At 31.9% G+C, this 19,504-nt stretch overlaps 2 protein-coding genes and 1 long non-coding RNA gene across 7 annotated transcripts in view; 2 read left to right on the top strand and 1 right to left on the bottom strand.

The window, feature by feature from the left end:
• The first annotated feature begins 1,213 nt into the window (after nt 1–1,213).
• LOC114328166 (probable RNA-binding protein 18) lies at nt 1,214–6,522 on the top strand. Its single transcript, XM_050657115.1, has 3 exons — nt 1,214–1,293; nt 2,539–2,839; nt 5,078–6,522. Exons 1-3 carry the CDS (start codon nt 1,214–1,216, stop codon nt 5,384–5,386), a joined length of 690 nt encoding a protein of 229 aa, XP_050513072.1. The 3' UTR covers nt 5,387–6,522.
• Nucleotides 6,523–6,968: 446 nt separating this feature from the next.
• On the bottom strand, nt 6,969–8,289 carry LOC126887758 (uncharacterized). Its single transcript, XR_007699192.1, has 2 exons — nt 7,733–8,289; nt 6,969–7,166 (listed from the first exon to the last, which is right to left on the bottom strand). It is a non-coding gene; the product is annotated as an uncharacterized LOC126887758 (long non-coding RNA).
• Nucleotides 8,290–17,997: 9,708 nt separating this feature from the next.
• Nucleotides 17,998–19,504, top strand: part of LOC114328083 (probable DNA double-strand break repair Rad50 ATPase) — a 105,483-nt gene continuing 103,976 nt past the window's right edge. For 2 of the 5 annotated variants that reach the window (XM_050655557.1, XM_050655556.1), the window contains exon 1: nt 17,998–18,341. In XM_050655557.1, coding sequence (XP_050511514.1) covers nt 18,159–18,341 — 183 coding nt within the window. In that variant the 5' untranslated portion in view covers nt 17,998–18,158. The remainder of the gene's footprint in view (nt 18,342–19,504) is intronic. The other 3 variants (XM_050655559.1, XM_050655558.1, XM_050655555.1) reach the window with 2 other exon arrangements.

The following is a 19,504-nucleotide window of genomic DNA, read 5'->3' as shown; positions in this document are numbered from 1 at the left end:
ACTATACCATCTTAGTTGGTTTATTCTGTGGTATTTATCGGTTATTGTATGCCTAACATCTAACATTCATAATTTCTCGGATTCTATTATTCCTAACTTTATCTAACTTTGATTTAGCAGCAGTACACCTAGCTACGCCTACAAAGATCCTATTCGGTTGCCTGTAACGTTTTAAAATCTCTTTCTTTCGGCGGCCACATCTCGCTGCTATAAGTTATTGATGTATTTTATGATTCTGTTATATATTGCATCCCACAAGATGTTATCCACAAAAAAATATGGAGAATGAACAGAGGACACAGAAAAGAGATTAACGAACTAATATAAAAACGAGATACATTCAAAAGGAAACATGGGTAAGACACAACTAGGTATTAAAACTAATCCAAAATAGAACAAATCAGAACTACAGTGAAGGCAACCACCACCACGCCAGTTATTAAACACCACGCTAAAATTAACAATCCAAGTTACCTATAACAAATAAACTGAATACAATTTAAACACTATTAGCAAAAGAACAACAACGTTTAGGTCGGGCTTATTTATGTTTCGTGGACCTTAAGAAGGCATTTGACAGGGTCAAATTAAAGGATGTTATCCACTTACTGCACGCAAGGAGATACCTCTAGGAATAATCAAAACGATCTAAAATATCTGCCAGAATAACACAGTAAAGGTAGAAGAAGAACTAACTGACCCAATTAAAGCTGGCAATGGGATAAGCTATCCGAACAAGAATTTATACAAGCTTAATAATCACTTTAATAAAAACAAATTAAAAGTTATTTTGATGTCTGTTAAAAATTGTAATCTGCAGAAGAATTTTGAAATGAAGAATTTATATTTGATCGGAATATCCGAATTTACACTGTATGTTTGAGCACCAGATGTTATCCAGCTTTGTATATTTATTTTACAGAAGTTTGCAATACAAACCTGTAATTTATAAGATTGAATAGTCCCACGGGATAAAACACACCATGGCTAGTTACATCCAATAAATGAGACAACTGACAGCGGAAAAATAAAAGAAGAATTTTATATGACAAAGTGAAAAAGGACAGATGACAGATTATAAATAAATCAATTTGTTATTGTGATTTAAATTTAAATTTAGAAAAAGTTAAAAATAAGTCATTTTAATTTTTAATAGATTCTCAGGAAAAATGTTTTGAATACCTATCCTATACCTAACACGTAATCTGAAGAAATGGAAAACCTAGTAAATACTGGCATGGCTACTGAAGACAAAAGATTATGGATTGGAAATCTAGACCCTAGAGTTACTGAGTAAGTTTTCTTATTGTTTTACATTAAAGGGTTACCGTTCCTTGGGAAGGCTTTTAGCACATTGACTAATCGATATGTTTAAAAAGTTAAGTAAAGAACGAGGGGGGTACCTTCTGATGAAGTTTTTGATCCTGTTAGTATTTGATTGATTGTGAACAATAGGAACACTGTCTGTCTAATCTAAATCTGTTTATATTTTTAATTTCTCATTTTTCTGTACCAGACAATTATTTCTTTCTTTTGTTGTCTTTAATTATTCCTCATATTGCATGATTTACTAGTAATCATTTTCTGGAGAGCCTTCTGCATTCTTTTCTCCACATTTTTAGTGTCCCATTTTCCTTGAAAATATCTCTTGACTTCCATATCCATATTTTATCTATTAATATATTCTTGCTACACACAAGGCATCAATGGTCTTAGTTTTCTGGTTTTTACTATTTTATTTTTATAACACTGGCCTGGTTATTTTTGAGGTCAGTATTTTTATAGGTGATCTTTTACATTTAATTAATGCTGCATTCAAAACAACAACCCATTTTTCTCAATCAGATCAGGTCTATTTACTATACACAAATTTAGTTATTCATTTCAAAGTTACCTTTTTACAACAGCTATTTGTTGATTAATGATCGTTTTTCTTTCTGGCATGTTTTAACCTCTAATATTCCTCTTAAGACACTAGTAATAGTCTACAAGCTTATTCACATCCCAGCAGTCCTGGTGTCTCTCTTTGTCTCTCTTGCACTTCGCTGTAATCTCTGCAGTACTTCGCTGTAATCTCTGCAGTTTTCAGGGAAGTAGACCAAATTTGAGCTTTGTGCATCTTTATAGACATATGGGTGACAAGAGCATTAAAGTTTTGAAGGTTTTCCCCTTCAGTAAACTCAATAGTCCAGGCTACTATAGTTACCCAGAAAGTATTTCATGATAGACTTAAATGAAAGTCAAGGATTTCTCTTTTTTGTCTATACTTGTATCAAATTTATGAGTCTTGCATATGCTCCCTAATCTTAGATTCATCAAAAATGCCTGCTTACCAGTTTGCCCACAACGATTACCAGTAATGACCTGTGACTGTGACTAGTGGGAGAAGAGTTCATTTTCTGGGAATAAAATTTACCTACATGAAACCATATGATTAAAAGTCTTTTATTGACTGAAATAAGTATTTCTGAATTGTATGTTAAATATACTGTACATTTCACATGAATATAGTTCCTTTCGAATATAGTGATATTAATTTTTAGCTTTTTACAAGAAGCTAACAATTTATTTACTATTTAAGTATTTAAATATTATTTCAACTTACGCATTGTTTTTTGTTTATTGGTATCAACTTTTAAAACTGGTGCAAAAACATGGTTCCATTGAAAAATTTGACCTAATTCTACATCGAAATGGCCCTCTAGCAGGACAGCCAAGAGGATATGCTTTTGTCACCTACAAGAATCAAGACGATGCTGTATTGGCAAAAGAGGTCCTACATAATCTACTTGTTGGACAGAAGAATATCAGTGTTACCTGGGCTCATAGTGTTAATAATGTAAGTAAATAGTTATCTAAATGATACCTTTGAAATAAATTTGAGTGCAAGATGGCATCTCTATAATCAATAAAGATATTGAACAATGTTACGATCATTTTTTTTCGCACCGTGTTTTCACACATATACAAAAGTGTTGTAAATATATTATCAAAAATGTTTTTTTAAGAAGTTTTTTTCTTTTTTTTGCCTTGCTTTGTAACCTTTAGCCAGGTAATTACATACAAATATTAGTATTTATTGATAAAAGATTGTATCCTTGTGGAATAGGTACTCACCTGAGGGACCGCAGACGTTCGGATACAATAAATGTCTCTTTGTAAAGACAAAGTCAACTTTACAAAGTAACAAGACATTTTTTTACTCAACACACCCCTACACATTACGCCCCTGAGCTAGTGATATAACTGCATGTAATTAAGTGCCTAAAGGTTCAAAACCAATGCCAGAAAAGAAACTAACAGCATTGTACAGAGAGAACACTTTTCACACTCAGGGGCTCATCAGAGCAACTCCATTATAACACACAAGACATAAACCACTGATAAATAGGTGGGCGACGTAATAGGTACAGATATGAAGAAAATATCTATTGAAAAAATCAATTTTTCATTTCCACGTTTATTTAATTTTTTGCAGAAATATCATAAATTAGTTTAAAAAAATTTGTATTATCTTCACTTACCACTTTGTATATTATTTAAGTTTAAGGGAGTATTTAACCCTTAAGATCCTGAATTAACTTGTTTAGATATTTTTTTTTATTTTGATGTATTCAGGAGAAGGTTTTAAAACAAAATACATACATTTTTTTTTCTTAATTATTTTTGATTTTTTAGAAAATTGCCGTTACATATATGTAATGCTAGGAAGATATAGGAGCAAACATATTTAAAATATTCCCGATTATAAATTTCAAAATAACAAACGAATACAAAACTAGATAAATGAAAAATCATTATCAAGTTATTGTAGATGAAAATCTATGTTGCACTTGATACACACTCCCACATTGCACTTGCAACCCGTGGTACACACATATGAACTACAGCATTCATCTGCAAATCGTCTCCTTTTCTTATCAGGAGTATAGATCAGGATATGATCAATCTTATCATATCTTATATCTACGACTACTTTGGACAAAGATGGCCTGACTGCATCTTTTGGTTTGGTACCAAATTTCGTAAAATACGATGTTACTAGATATATTCGAAATTTTAGTTGTGACATAGGATCTATTATGTCCAGTTATGTCCAGCATTAATGTAAATAGACCATTATGTCCATAGTTATGTCCAGCATCAATGTAAATAGACACCACCATCATTTTTTAGAGCAAATTCCTACTTGATATCTAGGTACATTCTGGTCCATAAGATCAACTTCAACTTTCCTTTTACTAGTTTTTTCGCTTTTGAAGATGATCTGGAAGGCTGAGCCTTGTCAATATCATCATATATTTCGAAATCTCTCACTATTTCGTAAAACAAGTTCAACTGGTGCTCTTAGAATTCTCTCGGACAGCCTGTTAAAATCATTATATTCCTCATCACCAAAGTCCTCGTCTGTATGCACATTCAATTCTGGGGTTTCAGTACCTATATATAGTATCAACGTCTAAAGTGTCAACGGCATTAATTATCTCCAGCGCTTCTTGAAGAGAAAACCCTTTTCTGGAACAAACAATACGTTACAATTCCAAAAGTTCTGATTTTTGCTCCCATATGTTCCTAGCGTTACATAAATGTAACACCAAGAATTAAAGTCATTTTTTACAAAACCAGGATAAAATTTCTAAAAATTTATATTATCAATAAGAAAAGACATTCATTTGTTCTCAATTGAAAACACTTTAAACAAAATATAATAAAAGAATAGTAAAAATATACTTACTCAAACTTGGGATCCATTTTTTACCATAAATAATAAACACCATCGCATAAAACACTCAACTAAATAAACAGGTTAGATCAAATCCTCGAACCAACTGCTGAAAACTAGTAAACAAGTGTCACTTGAAAGTCTTGCATCATCATTTAGTTAAAATTATAATCACTTACCGAATTTAAGGCTTAGGATTTTAGCGGTTTCTGCGTTACATATATGTGACGCTAGGAGCTTAAGGGTTAAACCATCTTTCAGCAATTCTTTTTTTAAAATGGAAGTTTTATATTGCATAAAATCATTTATTTTGTTTATAACGAAACATTCTCTAATAAAAATAATAATTTTAAGGAGGAACCAGATAAACCGAAAGATGACCTTGTGATACCAGCGTTGGCCATGTCAAAAGCAGAGCAAAAAACTGACAGAACCTCACAAATCCAAGCAATTGAAGCTAAATTGAAGATGATGGAGAAAAAGAGGGAGGATGAGTTGAAGATTAATGAAACTGTGGCAACCAAGCCTCCTGTTATTTCCCAGTACCAACAAAAAACACAAAATGGTGCCACGAGCGTAAGCACCAGTACTACCAACCATAGATCTGTAAGACAACGAGATAGGTATCAAAAGCCTTACACTAAGAGTAAATACCGAAGATGAATTAAAGGTGGTTGAGGTTTAAATACATCGAAATAAGATCTGTTGTTATGTATCGAAGATATTATTTTTTATAAATAATAATGGTTAAGAACAAAAGAATGTTTAGATAATATGGTTGTAGGACAGTATAATGCTAAAAAATCAGTAGGGTCACTCCGCAATAATCATTTGTTCTCTACGTTCCATGTGATTGGTCGTTATTGTTGTGCATTCAAAATTTTGTTTCAGAAGTGGATTGCATAATTGGAACCGTCAAAATTTGAGAATGAATTAACTGATTCTTTAGCATTATAAACTGTGATTGAGGCCTAAAATTTTTCTAAAACTTTTATTGCATGTCAGTTTTTCACAGCAGTAAAAAGTGTAGCAAAAGCTAAAACTTATGAAAATGTTCAGTTGTTTGATAGTTTCCTGTTGGTATTTCGTGAAATAAAAAAAATAAACAGAATAAATAAAAACAAAATGCTTAAACAGTCATGCAATGGAAGTTTAAAAAAAATAATATGGTAATTATCGAATATAAGGGTACGCCTTAAAAAGCGAAATTTTTGTGGACTTGAAAGAACTATAGATGATATCAAATTTGTTTTTTTTTTTTTGAAAACTAGTAAAAATGTCAAAAAAGTATATTAAACTCGAACAAAGTATTAGAATATCTAAAAAATTTACCTGAAAAGCCATCAGAAATACCCACTTATTTTAATCAAAAAATATAAGCAAAAAATAATAATTATCAATGATTCTCAATATTAAATTGTGTAAAACTAAAAAATGTTGTTTAAAAGTTTCCAAAATTTGTACATCTTCCATAACAATATGGCGGATATGATGAGCACAAGTTAAATTTTATGTATGTGCCACAATGTTTTGATTTTTGGACGATTGAAAATTTCGAACGATTTGATAAAGTTTTTTTTAAATTCAATGTACCTTAAGCACTAACTAAAACAGAATCTATTGATATAAATTACAGATTCGTAAAGCTCGTACCCTTATATTAGAAGACTTAAGGTGATACAGTAGCGATCAACAGGTAGCCAAAACGCGTTCCAAGATTGCGGCTGTAATTTTGAATATTTTTTCGAGATATTTGGCACACGTATTCGTAATATAATAAAGAATGGCGGTACAGAGCCCAATTTGAAAAATATATTAATATGTGGAAATTACTCTGTAATTAAATACAATATTAAAAAAACGAGCCTGTACCGCCATTAAGAAGAACAAAAAAATACACTTTCTTCAAATAAACTTTTTTATCCGATGCCTAGATTTTGTGTCATTTTGGAACTACTAATGAAATAAAAAATTTTAGTAGTTCCAAAATGACACAAAATCTAGGCATCGGATAAAAAAGTTTATTTGAAGAAAGTGTATTTTTTTTTTTGTTCTTCTTAATGGCGGTACAGGCTCGTTTTTTTAATATTGTACTTAATTACAGAGTAATTTCCACATAATAACATGTTGTTCAAATTGGGCTCTGTACCGTCATTCTTTATTATATTACGAATACGTGTGCCAAATATCTCGAAAAAATATTTAAAATTACAGCCGCAATCTTGGAACGCGTTTTCGCTACCTGTTGATCGCTACTGTTTCCTCTTAAAAGTACCAATATTTATTGAAAATTGTACATATTTAAGTCAACACCAACTAAGAAAATCAATGTATCCTTAATACTGCCATTTTCATATTGACATACCATTATCACTAGTTATTTATTCCTAGAATAGTAATATTTTTTTCCACCTACCTCTACCGAAAGTATACTTTTCCGGACCTGATTGTAGGGAGCAAAGTTGTACTTTTCCTCCCTAGGGAGGAAAATATTTTTCCTCCCTAGGGAGGAAAAGTAAAAGTGACGTCATGGTATTTCATTCATGAAATGTAACTTATTGACGCCCTGTACAATATCTATTTTGTATTACGTAAGTTTCTATACATTTTAACGTTTATTTATAAAAAACTCTGTATTTTGCAGAATGGTAAAAAACAGTAAATTGTTATTTTGATTTTTAACAATGTTTACATTATTAATTTGACTTATATTTGACACTTGACAGTTATATTGTACGTACTTGTTAGTTTTAGTTCTAATAAATTTTGTTGGTTAGTTATATAAATAAATTAAGTAAAAATGAAAAAATGACTTGTTATTTGAGGAAGGTGGAAAAACCATATGTATAACATGGGAGTAAAGTGCCTTTTCCTCCCTTGAATGATTACTGCCCTCCGCTACGCGTCGGGCAGTAAACTTCATTCTCGGGAGGAAAAGTAGCACTTTCCTCCCTTGTTATACAAATAGCTATTTCCACCTACCTCTACCGAAAGTATACTTTTCCGGACCTGATTGTAGGGAGCAAAGTTGTACTTTTCCTCCATATTTTTCCTCCCTAGGGAGGAAAAGTAAAAGTGACGTCATGATATTTCATTCATGAAATATAACTTATTGACGCCCTGTACAATATCTATTTTCTATTACGTAAGTCTCATATACATTTTAACGTTTATTTATAAAACACCCTGTATTTTGCAGAATGGTAACAAACAGTAAATTGTTATTTTGATTTAACAATGTTTACATTAATAATTTGACTGATATTTGACAGTTGACAGTTATATTGTACCTACTTGTTAGTTTTAGTTTTAATAAATTTTGTTGGTTAGTTACATAAATAAATTAGGTAAAACTGAAAAATGACTTGTTATTAATTTGAGGAAGGTGGAAAAACCATATGTATAACATGGGAGTAAAGTGCCTTTTCCTCCCTTGAATGATTACTGCTACCCTCCACCACGCGTCGAGCAGCAAACTTCATTCTCGGGAGGAAAAGTAGCACTTTTCTCCCTTGTTATACAAATAGCTATTACATTATTAATAAACACTCACCATCTAAACTTCATAATCCAATGAACACAAACACAAAATTCGGCTGACCAAAATTAAATCTTAAATAAATCATTATTTTTTGTGTGGGATCAGTACTTTGGGTGTCCTCTTTTACTTTTGATCGCCACATTTTTCTTCGCCAGTTTCTTAATCTTTAGACAATTCGAAAACTAATTTACAAAATCATAGTGGGCCGTAGCCCTTATAATCCAGGAACCGAAGCTTTTCACCTCGCAATTTTTACAGAATGGATGGATTTGCTTGAAAATCTGAGAATAAGTACTGGATAGTCCAAGGATCAAAATCTATATGATGCCGAAAGGCGCTTTTACCATGGGGGTGGTTGCCACCTCATGTCGGGGGTGGAAATGTTTTATTATATTTTGACCGCAAAAGTTTATAAAAACATTCATTCTAAGCAAAAAATGTTCTATACATTTTTTTGATAAAAGTAATAGTTTTTGATTTATTCGCTATCGAAAGTGATAGTTTTATATGAAAAAAACAATGTTTCCGATATACCTACTCATTTACAATTCACTCAATTTTTGCCGTAGAAAAAGTTTTTCCAAACCAAATTCTTGTGAATTAAATAGCGTACAATTAATACGCTATTTGCGTATTAATTGTATTGAGTATTGCGTATTTGAGTGAATTAAATAAAGAAGAATGAATAAGGCCAATGACTAAAAACACCGCTAACTTACATTATTATGCTTCCAATTGGATTTCTCTTTTTTTTTTTCAAAGAAATATATTAATTTTTTAGCCACAGCTTTTTATTTTTTATTTTAGAAAGTTTGGTAAAAAAGAATTTTGTAGGTTTTTACAAGATCTATAAGGCTATTAATATTAAATCCTTTTAAAATCCTCAGTCGCAAAAAGAGGTGACTTTGAAAGGGTTGGTAAAGATGCTTTTTGCATGTTATTACAAGTATTAATTGTCAATAGCTCACTTTTCTCCGTAGAAAAAATTTTTACAAACCCAATTCTTCGGAATTAAATATGCTACAATTTCATATTTAAATATTTCTCGTATCTCTGATGCTAATCTTTCTATTCTGAAGAAAAGGGCATTTTTACCAAACTACAAAAATTCGTTATTCGTTTTTAACTCCATTTTTTTTAAAACTAATCATTCTAAGCCGGTCAAACTTCTAGAACCTATTAATAATACATAGATAAAGAAGACCAAATAAGGTCAATGACTAATTTTGATTAGGGTGGTGATTAGGAGGTTGTTTCCGATCACTTTTTCGCTGAAAAAATGGAGACTGACATTCTTTTTATAATAAGTCACTTAATTTTTGGGCTAGAGACTTTTTTCTTATTTCTGGAGATAGATATTTTTAACTACATACTTTAACACATTCACGGTCATGACTGCATATGAAGTCATTTACTCCATAAGAATACGTGTATACAATGACAGCGTGTCCGTGAATGTGTTAAACTAATTTCAACAAGTTATCCTCGAAAAATGCATAGTTTTCCCGTCTTTTGACTTTGAAACTACAATATTTAGCATTTGGCGAAGAAGAGCTAACATATAATAAAGTATCGTTCGATTACTATTGGTCTTAAAGAAAATTAAAAAAAACATTTTTGTTTATTTTTTCAAAAGGTACATTTTTGTTAAGTAAAGTTGTTTTAATAAAACGAAAACTTTTTGAGTTATTAGCAGAAAACTGATAAAAAACATTGATTTTTTCGATATAAAACTAACACTTTCGATAGCGAATAAATAGAAAACTATTAATTTTATCAAAAAAATGTATAGAACGTTTTTTGGTTAGAATGAATGGTTTTACCAACTTTTGCGGTCAAAATATAATAAAAAATTTTCACCCTCGAGATGGGGTGGCAACCACCCCCATGGTAAAAGCGCCTTTCGGCATGATATAGATTTTGATCCTTGGGCTATCCACTACTTATTCTCAAATTGTCAGGCAAATCCATCCATTTTGTAAAAATTGCGAGGTTTTGTCCTATTTTAAGCTTCATTACTTGGACTATCAATGAAACCCATTTTGCTCGTGACTTGCCCGATCTTTTTTTGCTCTATGCTGAGGTCTACTTTGTTAAAAATCCGTACCCGTAATTATTGTTCTTTCTGAGCTTTTTGATGTGCCTATCCGTGACGAATATTGGCGGTCATCATGGCAATATTTATGTTATCTGCAACTGCACCGAAATGTTGCATAGATATTGTGTTGAACCAGGTTCTTTAACCAGGATATTCTTCTTCTTCCTGGACCTCGCTTTCCAAATATTTTTGCTTGCAGAGTGGCTTGTAGGAGTTCATATCTGGATTTATTTCGCATAATGTGTTCGAAGTATTGTAACTTTTGAAATTTGATGGTTGTTAGTACCTCTCGGTTCTTTTTCATTTTTCTGACGACCTCCTCATTTGTGACCTGGTTAGTCCACGGGATTTTAAGTATTCTCAAATATAGCCATATCTCAAATGCTTCCAATTTTCTGCACATATCTTCGTTCAAGGTCCACCATTCATACTTTTATGCCAAGAGAGAGGTTGTGGCTCTTGAAGAAGGGTCCCATCCGATTGAAGGCGCTCTTATCTCTTAGTTGTTGGTCCATTCTTCATTTATTATGGTGCCGAGGTAATTGTAGTGCGTCACTCTTTCTACTGGGACATGGTTGACGTAGGGTTAACCTTCTATCTTTTTCTTCCTAATGATCAATAGCTTTGTCTTTTTTACGTTTTTATTGAGTCCATATTTCTAAGCTTCCCAAGCGGTTTCATAATAGTTCAGAGAAATAAGGAAAAAAAAAATCCTGTTGGTTACACAACCCCCTCCAGTCCGAAACCACATTTTTTGAGTAGTATGGACATCTATATTAATAACTAGTGTGACCAACTCCAATTTAGTCGAATTCGGGACAAGACTGAAAAAACTACCTAAAATCCGGGACTTTTCAATGAAAATCGGGCCATTTTTTTTAATATAAAACTTTAATTTAATTTAAGTTTTATTGATTTTAATTTAATTTTATTGATTATTTAACATTTTTGTGTTGACAAAAATTTTTTTGACGGAATGGGTTGTAATGATAATTACATTTTTGTTTTTTTGACATTTTGTTTTTGAGGTTTCGACTTTCAAGCCGGAAATCGTTCTCAAAAAACGAAAAATTAGAAATTCAACTAATGTTGGATTTCCTTGTAAATTGAACCTTGCGTTAAAATATAATTATCATTATTTAATATTCATGTTTTTAAATCGTCTTTTCAGAAGACGATAATTAAAATATAGAAACCGGAAAAAGTCCAGAGTTTGAGTTTTCGTGGAACTATAATACGATATAAAATGCATGCGTTTTGGATGTGGTATTAGTATAACGGTCTAGAAATTGTCGACATTTTTTCGTCCCACCAATTCAATTTGATGTGAATTCTTAGAAGAATGATGTATTCAAAGTTTCAATATGGAATTTTACCAAAACGTTGAAAATTCGGATGGCCAAGCCTTGTCCGGGACGCCGGGACACGACTTCGTAATTCGGGCCATGTCCCGGATTTTTCGGGCTAGTTGGTCACACTATTAATAACCTATATGTTTCCTGCAGCCGATTTTGATGATATACATAGTTATAAACAAATGAAGATCAAAAAACGGTAAATTTTCGCTTTTTTCGTCTATAACCAAAAAGCTAAGTATTTTAAACAAATTTGAGAGCAAGAAACTCATAAATTGTATAAAAAACTTCAATATGGCGTTCGCTGAATATGTCTATCCTTATTGGTTGCTTAGAAAATTGCAAAATAAATCATAAATTTTGAGTTTATATAAATATTCATAACTTATGTAAAAATTAACATAGGACGTTCTTATTACACGGAATGCTGAGACTTCTGGTGCTTAAATCATACCCTAAATTTCAAAGTAATTGGTCAAATAATTTAAAAGGTATTTAATTTGTTTATCCCAAATTAATTTTTTTTGCAACGCTATAAGTCAGAAAATGATGAAATTACACTAGTACTTTGGATAGTTTATGAAAGAAGAAGATTTATACTATTAATTTAATTTAAAAAAAATGACAAAAAATAATTCTAAATGCTGCAAAATTATTTTGCACCAACATGTGAATTAAAAAGGGGGGAGGGCTAACTTCGTCCCTAATTGTCCTAGGACAATAATTGTTTTTCTTTCTAAATGTGTATAAAAATTCAGTCTTTCCAAATATGAAAAAATAATTTTTCTACGGGTAACGGTTAAAAAGTTATTTTAATTGTTTATAAGTAAGCAAAAATCGACGTGTTTTTGCAAAATAATTTTACACTGTTTAAAATTACTTTTTGTCATTTTTTTTTAATTAAGTCAATAGTATAAATGTTCTTCTTCCATAAACTATAAGAAGTTTTACTGTAACCTCATAATTTTCTGACTTATAGTGTTGCAAAAAAAATGAATTTGGGATAAACAAATTAAATAACTTTTAAACTATTTGACCAATTGCTTTGAAATTTAAAATATAATTTAAGCACCAGAAGTCTCAGAAATTCGTATAATAAGAAGTTAATTTTTACATAAGTTATGAATATTTATAAAAACTCAAAATTCATGATTTATTTTGCAATTTTCTAAGCAACCAATAAGGATAGACATATTCAGCGAACGCCATATTGAAATTTTTTAGACGATTTATGAGTTTTTTTTTATAAGTTTTTTTTTTGTTTATAACTATGTATATCATCAAAATCGGCTGCAGGAAACATATAGGTTATTAATATAGATGTCCATACCACTCAAAAAATTTAGTTTCGGCCTGGAGGGGGATGTGTCACGAGAAAAATCTTATTTCTCTAGACTATAAACCTTTCGACACAATACTGACCATAAAGTTTCTACTAGACGAGCTGAGGACATGTTCTCTTTGTGTTGTTCTGAAGCTATTTTCTTGTGGCATTTTTATAATTACTAGTTTTGATGGGAAATAAGCCACAATTTTACTAAAAAAATGATTTAATAAAATAAAACGTTAATAAAATCATTTTTTTAGTAAAATTGTGGCTTATTTCCCATCAAAACTAGTAATGTTCTCTTTGTACAGAATTGTTATGTTGCTACAAACATTCCTGGGTCTTTCTGGTATAATGAGTCGGAGCGACATCAGACCAACATATTTCGTCGTTCTGATAATGAATATTTTCATAAAATTCAGTGTAAATGGTAATATTTCCCCCCAATCTCGTTTAACATATCTACAGAAATTGTGCACCAAACTAAAAGCTTGTCAGCAGATTTAGTTTTACTTTAAATTTCATATTGTTTGGACAAATTTCAAAATCAAAGAGGAAAATTCATCCTAACCTGTCATTTAGTGTTGCTTAGTATTTTTATCTCTCAATAAGCTAAACATTTCCAATTTGGACAAAGATTGATGTCCTGGTGATTTATCTCAAGCGATTCACAGCACTGTTGCTCCTGTTCTATTATTTCTGTAATGCTTTACTAATCTTTTGAAACATAGAGTGTCATACGCCTTTTGAAAATCGATTAAGATCACCACTGGAGGCCTACTGTACTTAATAGTTTTGTCGTTTTATTTTAAGACTTTACATTAATATACAAAGTATGTAACTTAAATTTAATGTATTTAATAAGAAAGAAGGTAGAAAATATTTTTGATTGAATTTAAGAAACTACAGATATTACAACAAAATCAAACATTTTTGAAAACATATTACTTTTACTGTTACGAATGTTAAAAAACATATTAAAACTAGATACTAAATAGTTTTCATTCCCTATTCATATTTAAAATTGTCAAAATAAAAATTTAAAAACAATATTTTGTGTTTTTTACATAATAGTCTGCCATTTTTGGACCTTCGGATCAGAGGCGGCTTTACCTATTGTGCAGGGTGTGCGATGCACACGGGCGCCGGGATGTTAGGAGCGCCGAGCACCAAAGAGCGGGTCCTTTACTTTGTTTCAACATAAAATATGAAAATTTTTTAAATAGAAGGCGGAAGATGTATCAGTAACTGATGCGAAAATACATTTTAAAGTAAAGTTTTACTATTACCTATTAGATACCGCAATTACTAAATTTGACGAACGCTTCGAACTTTTAAAGCAAAATAATAGCACTTTTGCGTTCCTTCAAAAATTAAAACACTGGAAGGATAAAACACTGCAGTGAGCGGAGCCCCGCATACTGCAGACTTTTTATCGGCATATAGTTTAGTCGGGATGGGCTGTTAGGCAAGCCGCACACCAACGAAACATGAAACGTAAAACACGTTTCATGAAAATTAAACACGGCTAAACAAATCTTAAAGTCCGCCTACCAATGAAACGAGTGTGATTCATGCTCATAGCACATTTTTATTTTCAGATAGTCTCATAACTGGCCAGACGTCTATTTGTTTAGCAGTGTTTTATTTCCATGAAACGTGATTTACGTTTCATGTTTCTTTGATGTGCTGCCTTAGTGCGCATACTGAGCCAACTAAACAGTCGGGCTGGTGAAGAGGGAGCACACTATCAACAGCCGACCGACTATTCTCGAACGATTTAGTACTAAAGTTCTTATTTGACTGTTGAAGTTAGTAGTCGCACAATGAAAAAATTATCCAGAAATGTTATTATCGCTCTCATATAACGGAGGAGGAAATCCAAGAAGAGATTCCGAGAGTACTGAGTGCATCCAATTTACAGTGAAAGAAATAAGACGACGTGACGGTTAAAAGTAAAGACGTGATCCAGAAGATTGTCATGTTAAAATGAAACTGGGCAGCACACATAGGAAGAATGGAAAACAACCGTTGGACGAAGCAAATTATTAAATGGCAACCAAGGCAAAATAAGTAGAGGCAGACCTCAAACAAGATGGACTGATGACATCAAGTGAATGGCTGGTCATCAATGGATGCAAAAAACAACAAACTAAAATGAATGGATACATCTAAGGAAGGCTTCCTTCTGGCGATGGATGGAATAGCTGTTGATGATGCTGATGATGAATTCTCAGTGATAGATTATTTAATGGAAAATTCTACACAATGTATTCTAAATTACTTGAATACAATTTGGAGGAAGATGGCTAGAGTATTACTGGATATGCTGTTCAATTACTTGGAAAAACCTCAAGAAAAAAGTTTGAGAATAAAGAAACCTTGTGGTGGCCTTGTTTATTTTTCTCCTTTATATTTTCTTGAATAAAGTTCAAGTGAACGAAGCTGATGGAACAATACAGAAATAAAGAAAAGAACGCTCAAATGATATTCATTGATCTTGAGAAAGCATATGATATAGTTTCTCGAAAAGTTCTGTAGTGAGCCCTCAATAAGAAAGAAGTTCCCGGTGAGTATGTAACGAATATGAGTAGCATGTATCAAGGAGTATAAGAACTAGGGTTAAGATAAGTGTGGAAGCAAAATAAATTTAACAATAACAGAGTAATTTTTATTATTCCCAAGAAAACCATCCTGGAATTCGAAATAAATGAACCTCAGGTGTTTCCGGGCCTGATAGTGAGAAATGTTCGACCGGTCACGTTAGGTAGGGATCCAGGCCGGAGTGAAAACTATGGGACTGGTCCAAAAAGAGAAATCATTAAAGTAGCGACATGGAATGTACAACCACTGTATCAGGCTGGCAAATCAAGAAATGTGGTCAAGTAAATGAAAAGATATAAGATCAATGAGTGAAATTAGGTAGATGACCTGGAACCGGAAGAACAGAAGGAGTATTGATGTATTACTCGAGAAGCGAGGCACAGGAACCAAATCATAGTGATGGTGTTGCTATTATGATGCACCAACAGCGGATACAAATGAAGAGAAAACAGAAGAATTCTACCAACAGATAGAAGAAATAATGCGTGGTGTAAAAGACAGAGAGACGCAAATATAGCAATGGGTCAACGCCAAAATAAGAAAAGGCAAAACCACACAACTAATTTTGTTCTGAAGCTCTTTCCTTGAGGCAATTTTATAATCAACTATGTATTCTAAATGGGAAATAAGGCACAATTTAAGAGCAAACAGTAGCGATCAACAGGTAGCAACAAACGCGTTCCAAGATTGCGGCTCTAATTTTGAATATTTTGTCGAGGTATTTGGCACACATATTCGTAATATAATAAAGAATGGCGGTACAGAGCCCAATTTCAGAATTATGTTAGTATGTGGAAATTACTCTATACTCTATAACTAAATAAAATATTGAAAAAAGGAGCCTGTACCGCCATTAAGAAAGACAAAAAAATACACTTTCTTCAAATAAACTTTTTTATTCCGTGCCTAGATTTTGTGTCGCATTGGAACTACTAAAAATCGATTTTTTTATAACAAGAAATCGAACGTCACTGACTTGGCAACATTTCGCGCCTATGTGTATAAAAATGATTGTTTTTGATAGTATAAATGCGTCAGTGTCGATATTATACCGACGCACTGTTGCCTCACATTTGAAGTTCGCAGGATGTCGTTGCCAAAATTCAAAATATTACTAAATTAAACAAAAATGTTGTTGCTTACATAGTAAAAAATTCTTCTAATAATATCGGCATATTCTGACTCATGTCAGATTAAATTGAATTATTGAAGTTATACTTCTTCTTTAGGCGCGATTGGGAGTGAATTTTTATTATTCTGGGCGCATGCGCACACAGACAATATGTAGTTCGTTGCCAATCTTTCAAGTTATGTATGTATCAGCGCAAATAAGTCATTAAAAGAATATATTAGTGTTTTTAGTAAATATATTATTTATTATAATTTTTGTCTTTGGATTTGACTTCCTCGGGAGTAAGATAATAAAGTATCTATGATAACATTTTTGTACTTCACTTGATCTATTTGTCTTTGTCACCGTGATTTGTAATTTTGTCCGAGATGTCACGTACACAGAGCGATGATAGCTTCGTTGGTAGAGCATTGGACCAGAGATTAAGAGGTCCCGGATTCAAATCCCGGACGATTCATATTCTTTTTTTTTAATTTTTGGTACCTATTGTTTTAATAAAAAATTTTTGAAAGTTGTAGGTAAGTATTAGAATTAGTTTAATATTAAAATAAAATACAAATAAACTGTTTAGTATATTTATTTCGTTGAAATTATACAATAGAAGTATAACTTCTTACGTGCGTACAAAGTACACACACATTCTTTTTTTAGAAGAATTGTTTACTAAGCAACGACATTTTTGTTTAATTTAGTAATATTTTGTATTTTGACAACGACATCCGATTTGGCCGTCGAAACGTTAATAAAACCATTTTTTTTTTATTAAATTGAAGCTTATTTCCCCTTTAGAATAGTTGATCACAACTAATTTACTTAAAACTCACGTAGGTTGATGATAATTAAACAAATAAACAGGAAAAAGAATAAACATGTCAATAAATAAGTGAATCTTTTAACAGTCATCTAGCCCATTTTACGTCTTTTTTAAATCAAGAATTCCATTTAAATCAAATCCAAATCGCGCTAGAACTCGTCGTCCAATCAAATCGTGCTGTTGACTTTAAAGTCTGCTGTCATTGGCTGGCAGGGCAATGTGTTAAATATATACATGTGGAGAATGAAAGGGAAAGTAAATATTATTATAAATTATATAAATAAATTATAGTCGTCGGTAATGACCTCATTATTTTTTATTTAAAATTAACATATATAGAAATGAGAGAGAAATCCCAAGGCAGTCATCTGGTCTGGTTGGTCACGCAAATATAAAGTTTTTTATCAATGGATATGGATGTAGCATGCTGTGAAAGCTTAGACAAACGTCAAAATAGTGAAATATGACAACATTTACAACTTCAACTAGTGTTTACGTTTACCCAAAATAACTTCTACTATTATCTATTTACAGAAAATTTACGTCTTTTATTAGTTTTTTAAAATGTGTACGCTAAATAGACCGCAACAAAGACATTTGGTCTCGGATGACTGTTCCTGTCCGATACCAATTGGAAATAGTGTTTGTGGTGAAACAAAAACGTTAGATATTATTAATGAGTTTAAAAGACTTTATGAAGAGAAAATGCAGGAGATAGATAATACTAGTTGTGGAGACTGTTTGCAGGTTCGTATTTTATTTCCTAGAAGCACTAGAAGGTTTCGTCCAAGCAGTTACTTGTTTCTATATATAGATATAACCTTCATGAGTAAAAGATTATTATTTGTATCAATAGAAGTTATCTTTAAAATATTGTTGATGTGTCACATTTATCTATTAATTTTATTTAATTTTAAGTATAGTTTTATACATATTATGTTGCCTACCTTTACCAAGTTCAAACAAAACAGTTTAGAAAACTTAGGGCTCAATAGTAGAATCGCTAAAACTAGCCTCTCAGATACTACAAAGTTACCTAAACAGGCTTGAAGTATGGTTCAATCTGTGAAGAGTTAAAGTTAATAGCTCCAAGTCAACTCACCTTACATTTACACTAAGGATGGGGATAAATCCAGCTGTAACCTTTAACTCTTTCAGGGGAGACGGTACCCACATTGTACCACAAAAAAATTCACTGAAATGGGCAGTGGTACATATTTCGTACCTCATTTACATTGATTTTCTCTAATCCATATATATATAAGGTAAAATTTGCTGTATCATGTCTGCCCCTAAAAGAGTTAACAGCACTCCACTGCCAATCAAAAGTGACACCAAATACTTGGTGATTTACCTAGACAGTCGCTTAACATGGCATAAGCATATTTGGAATGAACAACTGCAACTGGGACTCATATACAGAAAGATGGTTCATTAATCAAAAGTCACGTCTAAGTCTAGGAAACAAAGTGCATATCTACAAATGAATGGGCCTGCCGAATAACGTAAGCACCACATCACTCATTTTTAAGAAATCGAAAAAGGAGTTTTAAAATTATAACAATAGTAAAGTTATACATTTTAAGAGTTAGTAATAAAGTTTGTAAATACAAATTACAAACTGTATTACTCACCTTTAAAATGTATAAACTCACCATTATCACAATTTTAATACTTTTTCTTCGACTTCTCAAAAACGAACAGTGTATCGCTTACAATGTTATTCGGCAGACCCATTCAACTGTGTGTTAAACCCACCTAGACATATCGCATTCAAATCTGGGGAACTGCCACCGAAACAAACCTACACAAGATTTAGCGCTTTCAATCAAAAGTTCTAAGGCAACTAACTCTTCAAAGCTGCTTGGTACATTTCCAACAATACTATACATAGGGACCACTAAATCCAA

The sequence above is a fragment of the Diabrotica virgifera genome, chromosome 7 (assembly GCF_917563875.1).
Source record: "Diabrotica virgifera virgifera chromosome 7, PGI_DIABVI_V3a".
In the NCBI taxonomy this organism is placed as follows: Eukaryota; Metazoa; Arthropoda; class Insecta; order Coleoptera; family Chrysomelidae; genus Diabrotica; species Diabrotica virgifera.
Note: the sequence above shows the minus strand (reverse complement) of the source record. Positions and strands in the feature narration are given on the sequence as shown.

Coding starts and splice junctions, on each gene's coding strand:
- LOC114328166 (XM_050657115.1), top strand. CDS start 1,214: ATGGAAAACCTAGTAAATACTGGCATGGCTACTGAAGACAAAAGATTA. Junction 1,294..2,538: donor CTAGACCCTAGAGTTACTGA/GTAAGTTTTCTT, acceptor GTGATATTAATT/TTTAGCTTTTTACAAGAAGC. Junction 2,840..5,077: donor GGGCTCATAGTGTTAATAAT/GTAAGTAAATAG, acceptor AATAATTTTAAG/GAGGAACCAGATAAACCGAA.